The following is a 20,381-nucleotide window of genomic DNA, read 5'->3' on the forward strand; positions in this document are numbered from 1 at the left end:
CACTCAGTTCTGCCCCGAGGCAAGCAATTCCAGGAAATTTGAGGGTTTTGCAGACTAGATAACATGCTGTCTCAAGCGTCAGCCTAGCCTGAAGTTTGTGGCAACTTTGAACTTACAAAAGCTTGTTCCTACATTATCTCCAGTGCACCTAAAGGAGGAAAGACAGTTGTTACGCTTCACAGCTTTCCACTTCAGTTAGGGGCAGAGAGCTCCTGGGTCATATTTCAGTCTGGAAAAAGTCTCTATAAAACCTACAAGATACATTGCAAAGTTCCTGACACTAAAAAAGCAACCCTTGCCCACCATCAGCCCCCCCAAAGCAGCTCTCAATCCTTCATCCAGCATTCTTAAGCACGCAGGAGCGCAAATCCTGTTAACGGTGACCAAGAAATATGGGTGGGGAGAACTCACGGATGCCAATGGGGAGAGAAAAAGCTTGGGAAGAAAGTGCACGCGTTTTCCCGATGTTCCATGTGACAGCGCTGCGCAGCTGGTGCCTATGTCACCTTTCAGCAGGCTGCGAGTAGGGGACAGTTTCTTTGGCGATACAGCCCTCGAAAAATGCATGCTAGAAGGTCCAGCTCTAACACCACAACAGTAACACACAGCCCACTAAAAGACAGTGGAACATATGGCTTAACGAGAAACAGTATTTACAAAGCGGGTGAGAAAAGACCTCTTTTCCTTCCTTTATGCTACATCTAGCTAAGTGCCGGCACAAAGCATCTACTTTGACCTGGTATCCAAGCAAAGCTAATCGAGTTCAACTATGAAGGCTCATTAGCTAGAGCACTTGCTCTATAAAAAGCTAGTCCCAGCAGTCATCTCCTCCTAAAGAGGCTTCTTGGCAAAGTGGCATTTCTTCTCAGAGGAAGGTAAGAGGTACCACCTTCCCTCTGCTGCTTTTTTTGTTGTTTTTATGTTGTTGGGTGCCATGTAGTTATCAAGAACTGTTTTAGTAGGGAAAACTCAAAGTAAACTCTTGTTTTGCATTAAGTTGTCTATTGAGCGGTAAGTTTCTTGTTTTTCCCTTGACCTGCCTTCGTGCTGTCTCAGACCTGTTTAATTATTTAAAAGTTGCTGTTATACAGCAATTCCAATTACTGAACTAATTCACAACTTACTGTTTAATTTATCTGCAAACGATGCTTGGTACATGGTTTAATTTTAACACTGGAGAAGGTGTAGGTTCATCACATGTCTTCATTCTGCCAAAAACATACAAATATTACTTGGAGGAAAAAGCTTGTCACTAATTAAAAATCCTGTAATGGGCAATAAGAGGAGTATTTATACTGCTTGGTTTCTAACTGTTAGCTAAATGAGTTCCGAGATCCCGGAGCACCCAAGAGCTTTGATAATCCACTGGCAGCTGCAATAGCAACTGTACCTCACCCAGAAACCACCAGTTCCTTATTTATTAGTGCAAATAAGGGAGTGGAGTCAAGCCCTGGTATGCCTCACCATCACCTCGCATCAGGAGACCATCAGCCTGTTAGTTCACTTCCCCCCTCACCCACTAACTCCCCCAGGATTTTATCACATCGGTCCTCCAAAACAAAACTGTAAATAAAAGTCACTGGATACAGCACATTTTTGTCTTATCAGTAGTCGGAACAGCAAAGCATAGAAACAGTATTGCGTAAGTACCACCCTTTTTATTAACGATGATGTCCCTTTTTACAGCTTACCCTGTGCTGTCAGAATAACAAGCCTTGCCCTGTGCCAGTTGCTACTTAAGGCTTCCGCTGGCTCCAGCTGCTGGGGCGCCGGCTGCCCAGGCAATGCACGTTGAAAAACTGCAGTGAATAGCTCTATGGACACAGACTTTATTATGCAGCGCTATCGTGGTAGCACACGCAACCGAACAAACCTGGTAGCGCAGCAGGTACAGCTATGGGACTCGAGCATGCCTCGTAGCTCTGGCCCAGGGCTAGCTGGTGAGCGTGTCAGGGAGACTCTATCTCGGTGGCCACTCTGCTTACTTGCAGGTCCAACAAATATTGCTGCCTCTCCAGTGACTGGCTGGCGGGAAGAAAAGGGCCAGTCCAGCTACATGGTGTCAAGAGGTTCCTCCCAGCATAGCTGCCTCCAGTTTCACACTAATTGTAAATAAAATAGGAAGGGGCACCAGACAGATCTCGCAACTGATTTGATTGGTGACTATGCAAGCGTGTCCTCCGTCCAGCGCTGGCTGCCCTGCTCAGAGGGACTGCCGGGCTATGGAGCCCTTCATGTGCTCCCAGTTGTTATAAAGAGCGTAGAGACCGGTAAGTGTCAGACCTGCAATACCACCTCGTGCTATCCCACGCACTCCACCTGAAAAAGAAAAACAGATTAAAACCCATTAAAGTTACATCCAAGGAAATGATCAGCTACAGCAACTTCCAAGAAGCTGTTCAAATCCAGAGGCATCTTAATGAAACAGTTTTTCTTTTTTGAATAACTTTCCAGAAAGGGTACCTGTGCTAATTCTACCCTGCCCTTAAATCTGCTGCCAGGCTCAAGAAAGGTCATTCCTGATCCTGATACTAATTCTGCTGGTATGACTTCCTCTCAAACTATTTTAGCACTATTGCCTGAGTGAACCACTACAGAACGCCTGAAGCAAAGGTGGCTTTTCCTAAGTCCTACTTTATCTATTGCATCTGTCCTCAACACAGGTGTTTACAGATAGATATGATCTCTTCCTGCTTTAAGAACTCCTCCATTTAGGATTTCAGATGAGGAATAATAATAATAATGTTTGTCAGTTATGGTAACTAGGTTTGGGGAGGGAGGAGAAAGGGCAGGAGGGAAATAAGTGAACACAACAGCAGCTGATGTGGGCATGACCTTGGGCTCCACAGATTAATGAGGGCCATCACAGAGAACTTATCACTGCTTTTGTGTCTTTGGAATCTTAAAGCCTTTTGGAAAAAAAAAAAGTAGATGAAAGGGACCAACTGGCAAGAATTTACTAGGTCATACATCGAACAACTTTATTCTTACTATTATTAATATTCAAAATTATCCTCTTGCAATGGCAAAAATTGAGTCACACAGGTGATTTAAAAAAAAATCTTTCTTTTTTTATTTTATATTTACTGCTCACTCAAGACTTGAAGCTTCTGCAAGTTGTGAAGGTAAAAATACAGGGCAAGTTTGGCTACTACTGGCAGCCAGCGCACCTGGCTGGAGCTGGGAATCAGATGGCATCACAACTCCATTCCATCCATGTGAGGGCTGTGGTGTACAGGGACAGAAGTAGAAACTTCTGTTGCTTTTACTAAACACCAAAATGCTTCTGTTCCTCAGTAGTAGAAAGTGCCTTGGTAAAGCTCCCAGAACGCACTATAAATGTGCAGGAACACCTGAGAGTATGACCCTCAACACTAGGAAAACTTCACTGAGTTTGATTCTGCAATGTTTATCAATCCCAGCCGAAGCAAGTTAGATAATGTGTACAGTATATAGAACAAGGCCAGTTTCTGCTTACAGCTAGATAAAACCTGCCTGCTTTATTAGTAAAACTGACAGTGGAATTCAGGTTCCTCAAACTTGAAAAGAAATGCACCTCAGTAATCAGTGATTTTTTTTTTTTTTTCCATTATGGTCATAAAGTTGTCTCACAGAATTGCATATAGGCTTGTAGCGGGGCAAGAAGCTGTTGGTGTCAGCCAGACTGAGACTGCATTACCTGTGCTGCAAGATTAAATGGATTTCATTGGAGTTGTTAAACCTACTCACATTGCCCAGGCATGTACTGAAACCAAGAAGCTGCACAAGTTGGACTTGGCACTAGAGGTCATGTCTAGCCATAGTTTCTAGAAATTTCATTGCCAGACTAGCTGTGGTGATTCGAGAGTTTTTTGGACTATAAGCCTAACTGAGTTCACTGCCCTAACTGTTGAGAACTCAACAGCTCTAAGGAAAGCCATACTGTTTATGCACCTACGTGCCTAAATCAGGATTTAGGAATGCAGATGTAGCTTCTATTTTTGATAAGTCATCCTGAATTTGTTGCACAAAAAGCTTTTCACATGAAGGGGTTGCAGCTGGGTACACAGAACTAACCATGTGCAAGCAGCTTCTGGCAAAAAGCCACAGGTGAAATTTAAAGGACACTTTGTGCAAAACAAATATTTGAGATAATCTGTAAAAATGCGAACTCCTTGTTACTTTTGGGAAAAATGAATAAAACATTAGTGAGCCTGATTTTCCGCTGTTTGTATTAGAAAGCAGTTGCTTACAGAAGAAACCCCCAAAGAGGGCTCCTAACCATTATGGTATACAGGGAAATGCATGAAATGTGGAACATCCTCACAGAATGCAATGCAGTACAGAGCTATGACTATTCCCATAGACTCCTCCCTCAGCCCCCAGGTTCAACTCCTTTCCCCTTAAAATCCTATTCTTCCTATGGAAGAAAGGTAGGTTGAAGGCTGATCAAGTCTGGTTCCAGATTCTGTGAAGTCAGGATTGTACAAGAAAGTTACCTTCTTTAATTTGGATAGCTGAGCCACTTTCTAGCATCCATGCAGACTTAGACACAGCACTGCTAAGACATACTACTCCTAACACAAAAAATAATGATAATATTTTCATGTGCTGAGGTCAGCCAGGTGAGGTTGGCAGCTCTGAATCCACTTACAAAGTGCCAACCACCGGGCCTAAAGCAGTCTGTAGGTCTTGTGGACAACTTGGGGACTTTTTGCTGAAGAAGATGTTTCAGTGGAAGTCTGTTTAATGAACAGGCACTAAGCTTGTGCAGTTGGTATAGGTAAATTACTGAGTTGTTAGAAAAAATCCAAGAAGAAAACATGCAAGAAATGTTTCTTACCAGGCTCCCTATGTTTCTGCTACAAAATTTTGCCAGTCATCTATTTTGTAGCAGTTGCACCTGGTTTCTGAACTATCCACAGTAATTACAAAAAAGGGGAAAGAAAAACTTTCCCTAACTGGTTAGATTTGCATTTGAGTAAGTATCTCCAAGTCTGTGGCAGGCATCAAACGGTAATGCACTGTAGAATGCAGCCCAGTTGCTGGGCAGGAAATGTTAAGCCCTCTGAGAAGATTACCTTGTTAAAAAAAAAAAAAAAAATTCTCCACTCCCATCCCAGCTGTGTTTGCATGATAGAACACATTCCCACCCCTCCTCTGCAATCACTCTCTGCAAGCCTCTGATACCAAGTCTGCCTTGACAAACCCTCCTAGAAACATGGTCATAAGCCCCTAATCTTGCATGTCTGAATAAGATAACTTAAAGTTCCAGCTGACAGACACTTCTGAAAGCAGGTATTTTGAGATCAAGCACCTTGCACAATAGTTGAGAACTGCTATGGGTTTCCAAAGATACATCTGATGTTCTCTAAATGAGAATTTAGTCTCTGACTTTAGCTGCTGCACCCTTTCACCACAGACTATTATCCCTCTTCTATGCATTTAGAATAGGTTTTGGAATATGCTATGCAATGACACACAGCATCCTAATAGTGCAGCTTTGCATTTCTTCATGGTATGATCCACTCCTAACACTGAATTTGACTCGTATAGTAGGTAAAATCATTATCTATATGGCATAACACAAGGGCAAAATCTTCCAGTTAGGACCTTAGTGTGTCTATTTTCAGAATGTGTTACTCTATCCTGGGATAGTTCCTGGGATGTTTAAAGCAAGAACCATCCAACGGCAAACATTAGAAATACCTTAACTGAAAACCCAGACATAGGTATTTATGCCAAACAAAAGAATTGTAATAGTTAAGTTGTGATTAGTTTTCTGTCTTCCAATCTCTCTCTCTGATATTCAGAATGCAAACAGTTTCTCTTCCTTTAGGGCTTCCAGGAACAAAAAAATTTTTAAATGGTTTAAAGGGCTTGACTTTTCAAATGTACAAGGCAACCTCAGTTTTTCTCCAAATGCAAGAACAGTGGTAGCTAGCCAGACCCTCTGAACCATCAGGCAGACATTTGTTTGAACATCTGTGGGTGGTCTTATGTCAGTAGAAAATTCAAATAGTTTCCTCCTGCTGCTCCACAGGGGTCACTTTATGAAATCTTCTAAGTGTGGGCAAAGTCTGTGGGTACAGAAATTATTGAGGAAACTGATAAACTTCTTTTTGGAAACAAGATACGTTCCAGAAAAGCATGTTCCACTTTCATACTGCTGCAGCTAAGACAGTATTGTAGTTAAAATACAGAAACAGCAAAGCTTGAGACAGGGAACACTTCCTGTACTTACTGTGGTGTGAAGGCTAAATTAGAAAAACAGTAAGAATTTACAATTTAATTTAAAAGTTTAGAAGTATTAAAGCTGTTAAAATTACTTTGCAAACATTATTAACATTCCGTGTCTTCTCACTGAGTGAAAGCACCAGCACCTGACCGACAGGAGACTACTTCAGCTACAGGTCTCCTGCAGCACAGGGAACTTTAGTTCACTGATTCTACTTAGCAGAGCAGGGCAGAAGGCAGCACTGCTCTCAGTGGCCACATGTATTCTTAGATGTTAGCCCTCAAGTGACAAAGAAAGCCTCAACAAGCTATTACCTGTAGCACATGCTTGTACTTTACCCTTATCTCTTCCTTATTTCAGACCTGAAACAAAATACTTTCACTAAATACCATTTGATTAATAGTCCTATAGAGTTGTCATGTTAAAAGCAGGTTTTGACAGAGGTTCTTAATTTCTAAAATGCCTGACAGCCCTGAACTTCAAAATTCAGAAGCAAATCCTTTACCTCCTTTTCTCCAAATAATGCAGAAAAATAAGACATCCCAGGGCCATACTGCAGCAGTCTGCAAAAACCTCCCCCTCCTCACCAAACAGAAACAAGAAAAAAAACCCTGTCTGCCCCCCCCCCATCCCAGACTGAGCCCAAAGGAAAGAGGCTTTTATAGCTCAAGAAGTAGTTAGCTAACACAGCTGCCCTGAACTCCTACCCGCTGAATGTCACAAAACCTATCTTTAGCTCCGGCCAGACTTTACTGCTAGCAATAAAGCATTTAGCCCTTCTTAATTAATTCATAATGTATTGACTTTTCAGGGTTGTGTTCTGAGGTCTTAAAATGACAGCTACTCCCTTCAGCTATTGCTAGCATGCAATTGCCTTCTTTTCAGATGCATACCATTTTATACCAAACTATGTAACACCTATTGTGCAAAAGGCATGAGATGCTCTGTCTAGTATCGGGTTCCTACCAGACAGAAGTACAGTAAACAAAATAATTTAGTTTGTCCAAAGCATTATTTTTGTTCCCGTTTTCCCTAACCTCAAGAGGGGAAAAAAAAAATTATCTAAGAAAAAGAACATCTACAACCTGTGTAACCCTCAGATAAGAGGTAAAGGTTATTTAACTTTTTTGCTTACTGAAGCCTCTGTCAGGAATTTCAATGAGAAATTAATGGCTGTCACACTGGGTCAGACCAAAGTCCCCACCTAGCTCAGTATCTTTTTCGTGAGTGATCAATCCTGCATGCTTGAGGAGGACTGTACGATCCTCAACCAGCTGTACCTTTGTGACATGATGACTGGAACCGCGTGCACTTTCATGGTGGGAGGGAATAATAGTGACATAGTGCACAGTGACAATAATCTTTTTGATTTTTCCTACTTTCAGAAACTAATACAATTATGAAAAAACAAAATAAAGATGTTTGATTTAGAGAAGAGGTTGAAAACACACGCAAGAGGGCTAAATATTTGTTTGTTTTAAGATATGTTAGTATTTGCGCTTCATAACATTTAACAGAAAAAACTCGGCATAACAGATCTCAATTTCTGCCTTTGCTTGAAATTGAAGAATAAAGAATAATATCTTATTAAATGGAAAAGCTATCCTTGTGGACTTAGGATATTAGACTCCCTTTTAGCAAAACTTAAACAGGATTGACTAAGTTGCAACAACATTTCTAGTACATATGCCACTGGCAAAGGAACACAAAGGGGTTTTTTTCCCCTCTGTCACTCAACTTCTACCCAGAACATTCTGTTTAATTTATGAACTCAAAACGCAGCTTCCATAAAGCTGCAAGTCTAGTGTAACAAGTTAATACTGTACTTAGATTGCTACATTTGGGCTAAAATCTAGTGAGTAATCTTGGTATTAAATTTCATTTCAAATAAGTGCGAAAGCTAGAGATCACTTTGGTCAAAGGGATCAACTAGTATGCTGTTTCAAAGCTCCTCGAAACAGTTTTACCTTCAACTCAATTCAACATCTGTTAACTTAAGCCATACAGTATGCTGAGAAGGATTCCAGTTAACACTTGATTTATAATGGCAAGTTAACAGTATCTGACTCACTCTGAGGAGGACCAGAAGTCTGGGGGTCTTAACTGCTTTAGTCACTTGCAGTCGGGAACTTTCAGTGACTAATGCCACTTCAGTGAACACAGGGGGGCTGAACTTCCACAGTGCTCACCTGCAGACTTTTTAATGCTCTTTTATCTTCTCTTACACAAGCTGTGTGTTAAGTAGCCTCGCACATAACTGCTCACAATGTAATGGCTCTAGAATGTGCGTATTTTGGAAAGCCTTTTTTGCTTGACTGCTGGCATTTTGGTAATGATTAACACCTCTACAAGGACAAATTGTGAAAACTGGGACCAGTTTGGGGCAAGAAATTTCAGCCTTCAAAAAGTCTTCCCAGTTTTTTTTTTTCCTGTTCACTCATCCCCCTCAGCAAAGGCTTAATCATTTGTTTCAGAAATTCAATTTAGGCTGTGTAGTGTACAGAAGAGTATTTTTCAGTGCAGCAGGGTTGCTGATGTGATTCTTCCATCAGTGCTATGTCTAAACATTAACCAGAAAGTCATAATAAAAAACCTGCCATACTTTATACAGTTTCTTCTTAAATATGTCCCTGATCTCTTTACAGAACACGACTGATGGAAGCGGGAGATCTGAGTGTTTGAACAGCACTGCCTCGAACTCCGTATCCACCCTTTGTGGATTACAGAAAGCCTTGATTTGAAATGGCCTGTTTGTGAGAGTTTCCAGCCAACACTAAAATACAGGGATTCATAACAGAAATGTCCCTGATGGCTTTCAAATTTTCCTTTGTTAATGCCAACACAACATGGCATTCCATGTAATGCAGGAAATGATTACAATCTTGAAATAAGTCCCAGATGTGAACTGATTATTTGCATATGGTTTAAATATTCAAGGTTTTTTAGGTAAATATATATTGATGCTGGGTAAAGGCACAACTTAGAAGGAAGCTTTGCCATATAGAATTAGGAAGGGCATTCTGGCATAAGGTGACAGGAGAGGAAGCAAGAGGGACAGAGCATGAAAGAAAAAAAGGAAAATAAGATTGGAATTAACTAATCCTTGACCTTTAAGGTCTGTTGTGCCACTCAAATTTTCTGCATATGGTGAAAAATGTATTTCTTTGGAGTTTCTACGCACTACAGTTCATATGCACAACACATACTTGAAATACAATACTGTAATGAATACAGACTTATTGACTACATTTACCTTTATCAGTGCTACTATTAGCTCAGTAAATCCTTCATTACAAACAAAAGTCCCACTGTGCTCTGGTAAGAAAAATCCTTGTAGTGTCAGATGACTGTGCATGTGACTGGAGTAGTTACCCCATGGTTGCACTGCACCAAGAAGAATTACACATAATGCCAGCTCTATACTTCTGAAAGGTAAGGGGGAAGCTTCTGCTGGAGCGTAGATGGCAGTTCTCCTTCTTAATAACTTCCTACGGAAAACGTTAGACTTCTATACTGCTACCCTATCCAGCTGTTGCTGGTGATCTGTTGTATTACTCATGATATCCCGAATAAGTAATTGATTACAAGAGAGCTATGTGCTCTTGCAAGGTTCAGTGCACAAGCTAGTATTTATGAAGGCTGCTCAAGCCAATTATTTTTGGTTTCAGTCAGTCTAGGCCAACAGGAGAATAAGACTTCTCAAACTGTTTTGCCCCATATATAAAGCTAGCCTTCAGGAACACTTCTAAGACATTGAGGCTCAGTTAGATATGTAAAAGTACATAGGTTAATTCTAGAATTATCTCCTCAGTAAAATAGAGGTGAATCCTATAGCCAAACCTTTATCAAGGTACTTAAAACATATACATTTTTCCTGTGGTAATGTCCATCTGTGGTACCCAGCAGTCCTCTAAAAAAGATGATCCCCTCAATTGTTGAGCTTGGAATATGTGTTAAGAGGCATTCTGCTGATGAAGCTCAGACCCTCTCTTCTGCAAACAATTCACTACACATCAGCAAACTAACCTTAAATCCATGCTGTTCTCAAATAACGTTGTTTGTTGGTTTTGACCACTATGCAAAGACTAGAGTCTTACCACAAGACAACAGTTTCACAAACAGCTAAGTAATAACTTTATAAATATATCAGTTTCTCTATGTGTATAGTTTTTTTGCAGCTCCAGGTACTATCACATGAATCACTTGTAATAAGTTTCATTTCGATGCAGTCAAACTGTGTTCTGCGTATTTCTCCCCTCCCCTGCCCCCTTCCACTTTGGAAGGTAGCTCCCATTTGCCTGCATCCACTCATGGACTGGAGAAACTATTGGTTTTATTCCTGCTATACCTGAAAAACATGGCTAAGAATGAGCTGGGTATGTATTTTATACAATCTCACTACAAATCTGAGTAAATATTTGAGTGTTTATTCAGTATGTAACAGACATAATTTGGCTTTCATGATTATTGTCCTGTGCAAGTTGGAAAGAATCCAATTTAATTCAGCTGGAATTTTTTTTTTTAGTGCAAGTTTTCCTTGAGTAGACTTAGCTGTGTGAAAAACAATGTGTGGGTTAGGGGATATTGAACTAATAGGTCTTCATTCCTAGTGTACCATTTTTACACTGCTGATTTTCACAGTGGGACAGTATTTAGTAAAAGTAATGAGAATCCTAATAACTACCATAAAGCACAAGAAGAGGAAAACTAGAAACATTTTGCTACTCTACCAGTGCTTTTGTATAGCATTCCTGTCAAGGTTCCAGCAGCTATAGTGTTCAGGTCATCTTCTGCACCTCGTGTTTTTTCAATGATGACTCCGAATGCACTGTAAAGTAGAGCTGAGAAAGAAAAACATATTAAAAATTCAAGTTAAAACTCCCATTCTCTGAGACACAAGGCTTAGAATCCAGTCATGGTGTAACTATTTAGACTATGGTTCTGAAGCACAGACTTTCTGTTTCTTTAAAGGGGGGGGAATCCTCTGCAAAATCCTGTCTTTTGTGTTTTTTTCCAGACCTATTTCTATTTTACAGATAATTTTAGTTCTCTAGCTATAGCTTGGTTATAAAGTAGCATTCTTCATGACATCTAGTACTGCCTCAAGTCATGATAAATATGTGATATAAAGCACTGACTGAAGTTTAAGGCCATTTTGCTAGTTCAAATTTGTTTAAAAAACTTTTGAGGGTTTAACTTTGTAGTGGCAGGCTTTATACTGTCTTCTGTGGACTGCATGAAACTAAACAACACTTTCTAGGTAGTAGAGAAAATTGTTGCCCACGTGTGACTGAGATGAAATGCAAGTTAAGTGCAGCATTCAGATCATGTTATCAAGGGCTGAAGTACAATGGGCTGCATTTCCTGTATAAATGACTATTAGATTGCTTGGGATTTGACATTTACAGCTGCTTCACCTCTGCCTGGATATGAAAACTTTGTCCCTACAGGGCCTTTTGCTTTGGGAGAACTTTGGGGACTGTCCTGGAAAGGACTAGAAAGAGAAATGCTTGGGCTTTTAGTATGGATGCATATATCATCTATGCATTTTGATGAAGGGAGAAGGCACTCCCATCCTCACCCCTCATGCTATAATCACATTTCATGCTGACAAAGAACAGTAGAGTGTGTCATCATTTTAAAGTGAAAAGACACCATGCCACTTTAATTCATCCCTTGTCCTCCAAGAATTTGAAATCTTTACTTCTGCTAAAAAGCACGTAAATACTTCATAAGCAACCATATTAATGTTGGTAAGTTCAACAGTAGCATCTCTCTCCATTCAGCATAGGCAATGGTATTTTTACCTTGTCTTAGTAGCATGTAGTATTAACAACGAGGGGAAGGAAAAGCTGAATTCAACATTTTAAAAAATTGTTTAACACAGATGTTGCTACCTCTGTTTAGGAACAAAATGACAAAAATTGTTGGTAGTGACAAAAGGAATCTCTGAGGTACAGAAATGCTGCACAAGTGAATTAAGAGGCAAAAATACTTCAGCTCCTTGAAAGGAACTTCTCTGGTACCTAGGACAAGGCAGAGCTATACCAAATCACAAAATAACAAGTTCTGCTTAGCTCTGTGGCTTGGGAGGCCATATTTTATAAGAAAAATAACAGTTTGTTACTGGAATGCACAAACATTTTCTTGAGTAATCTTTCTTCAAACACAGCTGAAAAAACCTGTTAATGTGTCACTTAACCTGGAACCTTGAACTGCAGTGTGCCTGCATCTCAGTTTTCAGACATTTCGATTAGATGTGGAATAGAAAATAAGAAAAACAAAACAAACATCCCACCACAAAACTCACTAGGCAATACACATCTCTCATGAAAAGTGCCATTCTCACTGTAGTTCAGAAGCCCATCTCTAACCATGGCCTCTATATTATACGTCAAAAGCTGATGTCTGAGTTAAATGGCAGACTAATCTACTCTTTAGAAATAAGACTGAAACAAAATGTAATAAATGCAACTTAGCATTTGATGCATTTGATGCATTTTTCAAAATTCAAATATATGTAGACTGGGTTAAAGTATAATGTAATCTCTTGTTTTAAATATTGCTAATTTCTGTTATCACTTCATGGGGCAATGAGTTCCATCATTAATCTTCTTCAAAATAATTTCATCAGTTTTGGATTTCTCCTTTCAAACTGAGCACCCTTTGGTCTTTTAAGATTGGGGCAGGGGGGGAACCAAAGAACTTGTATTCTCTAGGGCATTAGTTATTCCACTGACTTTTATGAAATCATCTGAAGTTGTTTTTCTGAGGCAACTGGTGTGATTTTATTTCCTAGCCCCCTCCCCACCCAAATCTCAGTTCACAGAAGTTTCTTTTTCATACATCAGGCTTTTGATCATTTTCTTTTCTCTTTTTTTCTAACCCGTATTAGTTATAAGCAACATTTAGATTTAAAGTGGGTGGTATCATATATGATTTTTCTAGCTAAGCTACCATCACAAAAGGATAAGTCTTTGTAGTCACTATCACATTTCTTCTACAGATAAAATTTTGTTGACTCTTTAGCTGGAAACAGACATCAGGCAGTTGCTCACATGACCACTGAGTCTTTTCTTAGGTTATTAAAGTTATTTCTGAAGTATTCAATTACATTTTTTGACTTAAGTTGTGATTTAACTGGAATTTATTAACAAGTAAGCATTATCTATAACTTTCAGTTATTCCTGCTATTCTATAGCTAGAGTTCTTGTTCGTAATATACTAAAAATTTTGGTTTCTAATTACAGGCTTTTGGCTACTTATGCTTCAAATCCTATTTTAGCCTTTAATTTCCTTTTCAATGTTTACTGAAATGCCCTCATGTCCCAAAGAAAAAAAAACCTGCAGTTTTTCCTGATGGATTTCATAATGAAAATTTAGAGAATACACTTTCCCATCAAACAGTTATATGTTTAAATTGCTTTCCCTACAAAATAACGAGTTTACTTACCCAGAGATCCCAGAGTGTTAGCCCATAATGCTCCTTGCCTTGTCACCATATTTAGAATTCTATAAAGGAGTTAAAAAGGTATTAAAACCTATAGCTCTCTGTGTTTACATTGATGCAGTGTTTATGATAGTAGGTGTGATATGTTTACAACTATACATTTGATTTATAAAACTGGAATAATGAACCAAAAGCCCTTCAAAACAAAACAGTGAGGAAAAGCACACAGCCTGGTAATACACAATCTCCTTTATCACACATACTACAAATAGTAATGCAAGCAATACTGAAGGCAAATATTTAGTCCTGTCAAGTCTTAAGAAAATCTTTCTCTCTTTTCAAGTCAAACTTGCCCCTTACCAAGAATCCAATCTCTTCCCTTCAAATGACTTTCTAACCCTAGCTGATAAATGTTCCTTATGTGGTGATTACACGTAGCTACTGAGAATGACTGATACGCTTATGCTGATTTAACTGGGTAAAAGACATCTAAGAAGACTAGAGTGCTCTTCTAGAAGGTGCAAGCAATACAGGGACCATGTGTCAGGGAGCATGGTGACACCTGAACAAATGGTGTAGGTACTAAAAGCAAGTCTGAACTAAAGCAAGTCAGGAAGAAAAGAGGTAATCTTTTGCACTTCCATTTGTCAAACTTAGCACCCAACAAAAGGTAAAGTACCCAGAGTATTTCTGTATGTGTGCTTCCAGACTAGCACTAAAGAGGGAAAGCAAATCTTTAGTGCACTCTCGGGGAAGCACAATGTCACTTCTTTTTGGCATCAGCTGTCTCCAGAACAGTGACAACAGCAGCCAGAAGAAATGACTGATCTTTATCTCCCAGCAGTGTAACACTATCACAGGCACAGTACTGCTCTGGACAGCTGACTACCACTGGAACTTAGTTTATCACTTAAAGCAACGAAAGTGTCACACATTATGTTCCTTCTGATTTATTTTCCACTACTTTTCCTTTTTAATAATTTTCATTAGGAGACACAGGCCATTACTGAATATGGTTAGGTACTGAATTAAACAATAATGGAAAACTTCATTTTGAAACAAGAGAAAAAAATCCAAGAGGCTAGGGTATTGACAATCTCCCCCTAATTACAACCCCCATCCCCATTTTGTTAACATTACATCAATTCTGAATTGATGAGAAAATTCATAATTTTCATAACCATGACATACTGTGAGATGTTTGATGATGGGGATTAACAGCAAAATTCAAATTCATTAAAAAAAAAAAAATCTGTGTATATTAAGGATAAATTTGAAGGAAATCTAGCTAGGCAAGTCTCTTCCCTGCACCTGATTAGGAAAACGTGGAATTTAATACACAGTTTCAAGGTGACGACCTTCAGCAGGCCTTTTCCCTTGAAGGGCAAGTACTAACAGCAGCATAAGCACTGACCGCCACCTGCTGGACTCGACCCATCAAAGTCCGCCCTTAACTTGTTTTTGTGACTCGGCTCATTCCAAATACATAAAGTACAACTCTGTTCATCTATGGAAGTGTCATAATTATAGTGGGGAACATTTTGGTTCTAGCTGTAAATCTAAAGATGGTAAAGAAGCGGATGAAAAATACAGAAACAGAATTTAAAAAGGAGCAGAGCCAGTACAAACTATCCTAGGAAATACTAAATTCCTCCTCTAAAATTCCCTTTTTCCAAAGTATTGTGAGAGTGAAAATGTTTTCCCCCAGTTATTCCACTCCTCTAGTTTGCTACGTCTCCTTCACAGGCACTTAAGTTTTCTTATAGTTATGTCTAAACTACCAATAATTCTAGGAGAAGCATACTGCTGGAAAAAATGTGTTCCTATCTTTACTGCGTTCTTTCAAATAATCAGGTAAGGTAAAAACACGGGAATGCCATGCGTATTTGTGGATGCCGTAATCCATAACAACTTCCACCATGCAACACTTGCTCAGCAGCACGCACGAATGTCATCCCTAATGCAAATCCAGGCAGACCCAGCTTCTGCATTTTAATCTCTTCCTGGTTTTGAAAAGTTTGGGAAAGAAGAGAGAACTCACTCTCAGGTAAGTGACAGCAAAAAATAGCTCAAAGCAAACTGTGCTGCTTCTGGGAATATTTCAACGTATAAAAACACTGTTTTGACTTTGAAGAAGATTTCTAGTAAATACCAAAGTAGTAATTTATTCTCAATATTTAAGGTAAGTCAGAGGACACACCAGTTGTCACTAAATGAAAAGCAAAAAGCTTGAACTGAACATCCTTATAACTAAAAACATTTCATAAGCTGATGAAGACAAACACTGACTCTTGTTTGTCCCCACTAAAGACATAAAAATACATTTATTTTTGCAGTATATTCAGATCTAACGTTGTACAAGCTGGAAGAAACAACTCTGTCACTAAGGTGTACTCTTTGGGGGGATTAAACACTTACTGTACATTTCTAGGTTTTGACCACGCCATATTCTGCGTCTCTTTCAAGCCAAGTCGCAAACCATTCAACGCACCAAATGCTGCCCCTAGTTAGCATAATATCAGTTATTACTTTTTAAGAAGAAAAGGAACAAAAAGAACACTACTAGAAACAAATACTGAGAATAGACTTCAGTGTATAGACTGAAGTCAAATAGCTGTTTATTTAAGAACAAGACATTTACAGTCTCATCAATTACTGTAGTACATAGGTGTTACCTGGACAGCTGGGAAAAGTGAAAAACACAACGACCTACCTGTCATACAACATCCTCCAATGGTAAAAAAGGCCAGCTCAAATCTGCCTCGAGTTTTGTTGGCTCCTGTAGGCAAGATAAACTCATCTGTATCCTGGGGGAAAACAAAACAAAACCAACAAACGCTTTTGTATTTTCCAAGTGTACCTGCTTCAAAATGTATGCCATAATAAATTTTTTTCTTTAATCCATACAATGAACTAAAGACAAGACATATACAACCAGTGTTTCTGTAAAACCGTTGTCCACACTAGCACAGAAATGGAATATGCTACGTGTATACTTTAATATGAATGAAAAAAGACTTTAAAAAGATAAACTGACCGAGAGCTTTTTTTTTTCCCTACCTGTCCTAACTTTTTATAAATTACATTGGGCAGCCACGGAACTTATATTGTGTGGGTGGTTGTTTTTTTTTTTTAAATGACTATTTGCTTAATTATTTATTACAGCTTCCAGCAGGCAATACAAGACTTGCTGCTCTCCAAAAATCTTCCTGGTGTCTGACTGTGCAGCACTGTTTCCTCACTGAGCAACCTACACTTATGCAGCAATGCATTAAGTTTTTCCACTACTCTGACACTAAAGAAAAACTGCCTTTGTACCGAAAGAAGTATTTCCTTGCACTAAAATAAGTGACCTATTTTGAAGACATGAAAAAGCACGGAATGCATTCAAAACTAGTGATGATCAGGCACAAAATATGCAAGGTTGGTAGTTTTTTACTTGTCCATCTTTCTCCCACAGGGACAGGCTTGTGTTCTCGTAAATCAGATTGGTCAAAAAAGCTAAAGAAATGGGCTGATAACTAGCATGTGGGCCAAAGCACTTTTTCAATATGAGACATTGACAAGATGCACACGTGTTGGTAAGGTGCTAAAATGGTAAGATCGCCCTTTCTGCTTCTGTGCTCTCCAGTCATAGTATTATTCACCCCCCATTTAACTGATATATGACCACAACAACTGCAGGCTCAAGTAATTGCATTCTAAGGGGTTTTCTTAGTCCATACTTGCCACTAAACATGGACAGCAATACATAAAAAATATACAACTTCTAAAATTGTGAATACTTTATCAGTTAACTGAACCTATATTATGGTTTCTATCTTCCCTGTAACTAGGTATTTGGAGAAATTCAGTGCATACACTAGTTAGCAGTTTCTTAAGAGTTTTCACTATTGTCCAGAAAGTCAAGATGAAGCATTTGCCCTCTGTATGTAACCTCTATATTTCTACAGAGACAACAACCTAGGAAGCCTATCCTCTAGGTTTGTGACAAAGGCTGGCATGCTATTTTATAATGGATACCTGCTGAAGGTAACAAAAGCATTGCAGAAAACACATTGGTTTGTGCCTGCATTAATGGACTAACATAGAAAGTGGGTTTTAAAGTCATGAGTAGCCACTGTAGCATTCGCTATTATGGGAAGGCCAGGATCAAAATGTAAGATTCTCAACAATAAGGCCGACTTTCTCTCTGCATCCTGAAAGCAAACTGATGATCTTTAAATACAGGAGACCCTCACCCCTCCACACACACCTTCACAGACAAACCAATTTTAAAGGCTAATAATGTAAGTTCTTGTATTTTAAAATATTAGCTATGTCTTTTTCTTTCAATTTTTAGAATCACAGAATGGTTAAGGTTGCAAGGGACCTGCAGAGACTGTTTAGTGCAACCCCCCTGCTCAAAGCAGGGTCAGCACTAGCTGGTTGCTCAGGACTGCACCTGGGTTTTGCGCATCTCCAAGGATGGAGACTCCACAGCTTGCCTCGGCAACTTGTTCAAGTAAAAAAAAAATTTCTCACATTTAAATGGAATTCCCTTTTATTTCAATGTACTTGCTAGTGCTAAACATAAAGAGCAGTGAAGTGTTACAACACAAACTGTAGCCTCTAGTGTTATGTCAAGAGGTATTTTTAGAACTGTTTTGCAAGTTAGTCATGATGCTAATGCCAATACCTTCTTTTCTTTTAAAGCAAGCTTTTTTTAAAAAAAGAAATCTATCAGTATATACAAGCTTTGTTCCAAAATTCTGTTGTACCATTTTTAACACCAGCATGTTCCCAGATATACTGTACTAACTAAACAAGACAACTTTAGAGGGTATTTTCAGAAGAGGTCTAAATAATCACTTAGCATTTTTTCGACTACTCAACAACAGCAGGCAAGATAATCATTGTTAGTGAATCCACTTCAAACAGAGGCATATCCCCTGCTTCCTACCATTGTGGGAACGTTATGTTGTAATCCTGACTACAACAGCTTCTCGTGAAAGAGAAATATAAAACACAGCCCCCAGAACTGCTTTCAGAGCTTTCCACTTACAAAAGCAGCAGTGACCCAGTGTACCATGAAATAAAAGGCACACAGATTAGCAGATACTATACAACTGTTGACCTTCAGTGCTACTTCTGCAAAATTTAATGTTCTCAAATAATGTCATATATATAAATATATAGATAATATTAACTAAATAAAATCATTAAGACATACATCCTTATTGGATTAACTTAAACCTTTTCAGCTGTAGTTAATATTGCTGATAAAGGAAAACATTATAGGATTTTAAATTATTTTATTTTCCTTATGGTGGCCTACAGGCCATCCTGTTAGGTTAACTAGTATTAAGCTGTGTAAGTACAACAGCTACATTATTCTGTAGAATAAAAGGGAAAGCTCTACTTCACGACAGTCTCCCTTCAGCTGGGAAATGACATAAGGAAAGTGGTGTGAAATTTGCTGCTGCTGTGATGACAGCACAGATGATGACAAAGCCTGTATCAGGTCCGGGGTTTGGCTGAACACATCTGTAAACTGACTGAACTCATCACAGTACAGAAAGCTAATCCATCAAGAGTGGAGAGTTTCCAGCTGCTCTTACTGATTGGAGGGGCTCAGTGGAGGGTGTGACAAATGCCAGAACTTGTGCAAGGGTGCACTGGGGCTGTATGTCTCAGAGTAGGGAGGGAGACCTCCTCTTTTCAATAGCGGCAGGCTTATATTGACACAGCAGTCTTACTTATGCTCTGTATTAAAACTGTTTTTCTTCTCCTTGATGCCATGGCGCTGCAAGCTTTTATTAGGAACAATACTGAAAAAAATCATTCCTTTCAACTGCTCATCAGTTTGAGACTCCAGTACACACTGCACATCACTGCAGGGTTTTTGAGGTCTTCACATATGACCTCATATACAAACAACGGAATCGTTCAACACAATAAAAACAGGCCGCCTTCTCACCTGTACTAGATACCTGGGGTCCAAGTTTAAATACGGCGACAAAGGACTCATTCCGGTTACTGAAAGGAAACAACAATAGAATACTTTAACACCAGTTTCCCCGGTAACAATTCCACGCCCAGTAAGAAGGGGCCAGGCCCCGTGCGCGGAATCAGCGGACGTTCCACCGTGAAGACACACGACTGACTAAAACGCGGCAGGGACCGATCCCTCCCCGGCCCGGCCCGGCCCCTCCGTCAGGGCCGGCCGGAGGAAGCGCTGCGCCTCGGCCTCCCGCGGCCCCGGCCCGTCGCCGGGGCGGGCCCTCGGCCCCTCAGGGGCCGCGCTCCGCCGGCCCGGCCCTCTGCCCCGGCCGCGCCACGCTGATTTCCGAGAGCGGTGCCGCCGCCCCCGGGCCCGCAGGGATCGATCGGCCGCCCGGCCCCGCTGACGGGAAGCGGATACTGCCTTCCCCCCGCCGCCCGGGCCGAGGGCTGGGCGCCGCCGCAGGGCCTCGCCGGCCGCCCCCTGCCGCGCCGGTACTCACGTGGCACCCCGGCCAGGTCGGCGTGGGAGTACCCCACGCCGCCGGCCCCGAAGAGGCCGCCGAGGCCCGTGCCCTTGGAGTTGCCGCCGCCCTCCATGGCGCCGCCGGGCCCCGCGCCCGCCGCCGCAGCAACGACCGCCGCGCGCCGCCGTAAAGCGCGCCGCGCGCCGCGCTGCTTTCCGGCCCGCGCGCCCGCCGCCGGAGGGGGAGGAGCGGGTCGCCATGGTGA

General features: G+C 40.4%; 2 protein-coding genes and 1 non-coding gene across 3 annotated transcripts in view; 1 reads left to right on the top strand and 2 right to left on the bottom strand.

Moving 5' to 3' along the window:
- Positions 1-1,638: 1,638 nt before the first annotated feature.
- On the bottom strand, positions 1,639-20,289 carry LOC128147025 (mitochondrial import inner membrane translocase subunit Tim23). The gene is made up of 7 exons (XM_052799176.1): positions 20,153-20,289; positions 19,627-19,685; positions 16,381-16,474; positions 16,086-16,170; positions 13,671-13,729; positions 10,948-11,058; positions 1,639-2,319 (listed from the first exon to the last, which is right to left on the bottom strand). The coding sequence occupies exons 1-7, from the start codon at positions 20,247-20,249 to the stop codon at positions 2,204-2,206; spliced, it is 621 nt and encodes a 206-aa protein (XP_052655136.1). The 5' UTR covers positions 20,250-20,289; the 3' UTR covers positions 1,639-2,203.
- On the bottom strand, positions 14,361-14,563 carry LOC128147586 (small nucleolar RNA SNORA74). Its single transcript, XR_008237054.1, has one exon. It is a non-coding gene; the product is annotated as a small nucleolar RNA SNORA74 (small nucleolar RNA).
- The window catches only part of PARG (poly(ADP-ribose) glycohydrolase), a 74,613-nt gene continuing 74,479 nt past the window's right edge, over positions 20,248-20,381 (top strand). Inside the window, exon 1 of the mRNA XM_052799168.1 lies at positions 20,248-20,377. Within this exon, the coding sequence (XP_052655128.1) occupies positions 20,248-20,377 (130 nt within the window). The remainder of the gene's footprint in view (positions 20,378-20,381) is intronic.

The sequence above is a fragment of the Harpia harpyja genome, chromosome 10, assembly GCF_026419915.1.
Source record: "Harpia harpyja isolate bHarHar1 chromosome 10, bHarHar1 primary haplotype, whole genome shotgun sequence".
NCBI classification, from domain to species: Eukaryota; Metazoa; Chordata; class Aves; order Accipitriformes; family Accipitridae; genus Harpia; species Harpia harpyja.

Excerpts from the sequence above, each read along its gene's own strand:
- LOC128147025 (XM_052799176.1), bottom strand. The coding sequence starts at position 20,249 with ATGGAGGGCGGCGGCAACTCCAAGGGCACGGGCCTCGGCGGCCTCTTC. Across the intron at positions 16,475-19,626 it reads ACCCCAGGTATCTAGTACAG|GATACAGATGAGTTTATCTT; the intron begins GTGAGAAGGCGG and ends GTTTTCCCCCAG. Across the intron at positions 13,730-16,085 it reads TCAAAACCTAGAAATGTACA|AATTCTAAATATGGTGACAA; the intron begins GTAAGTGTTTAA and ends ACTCCTTTATAG.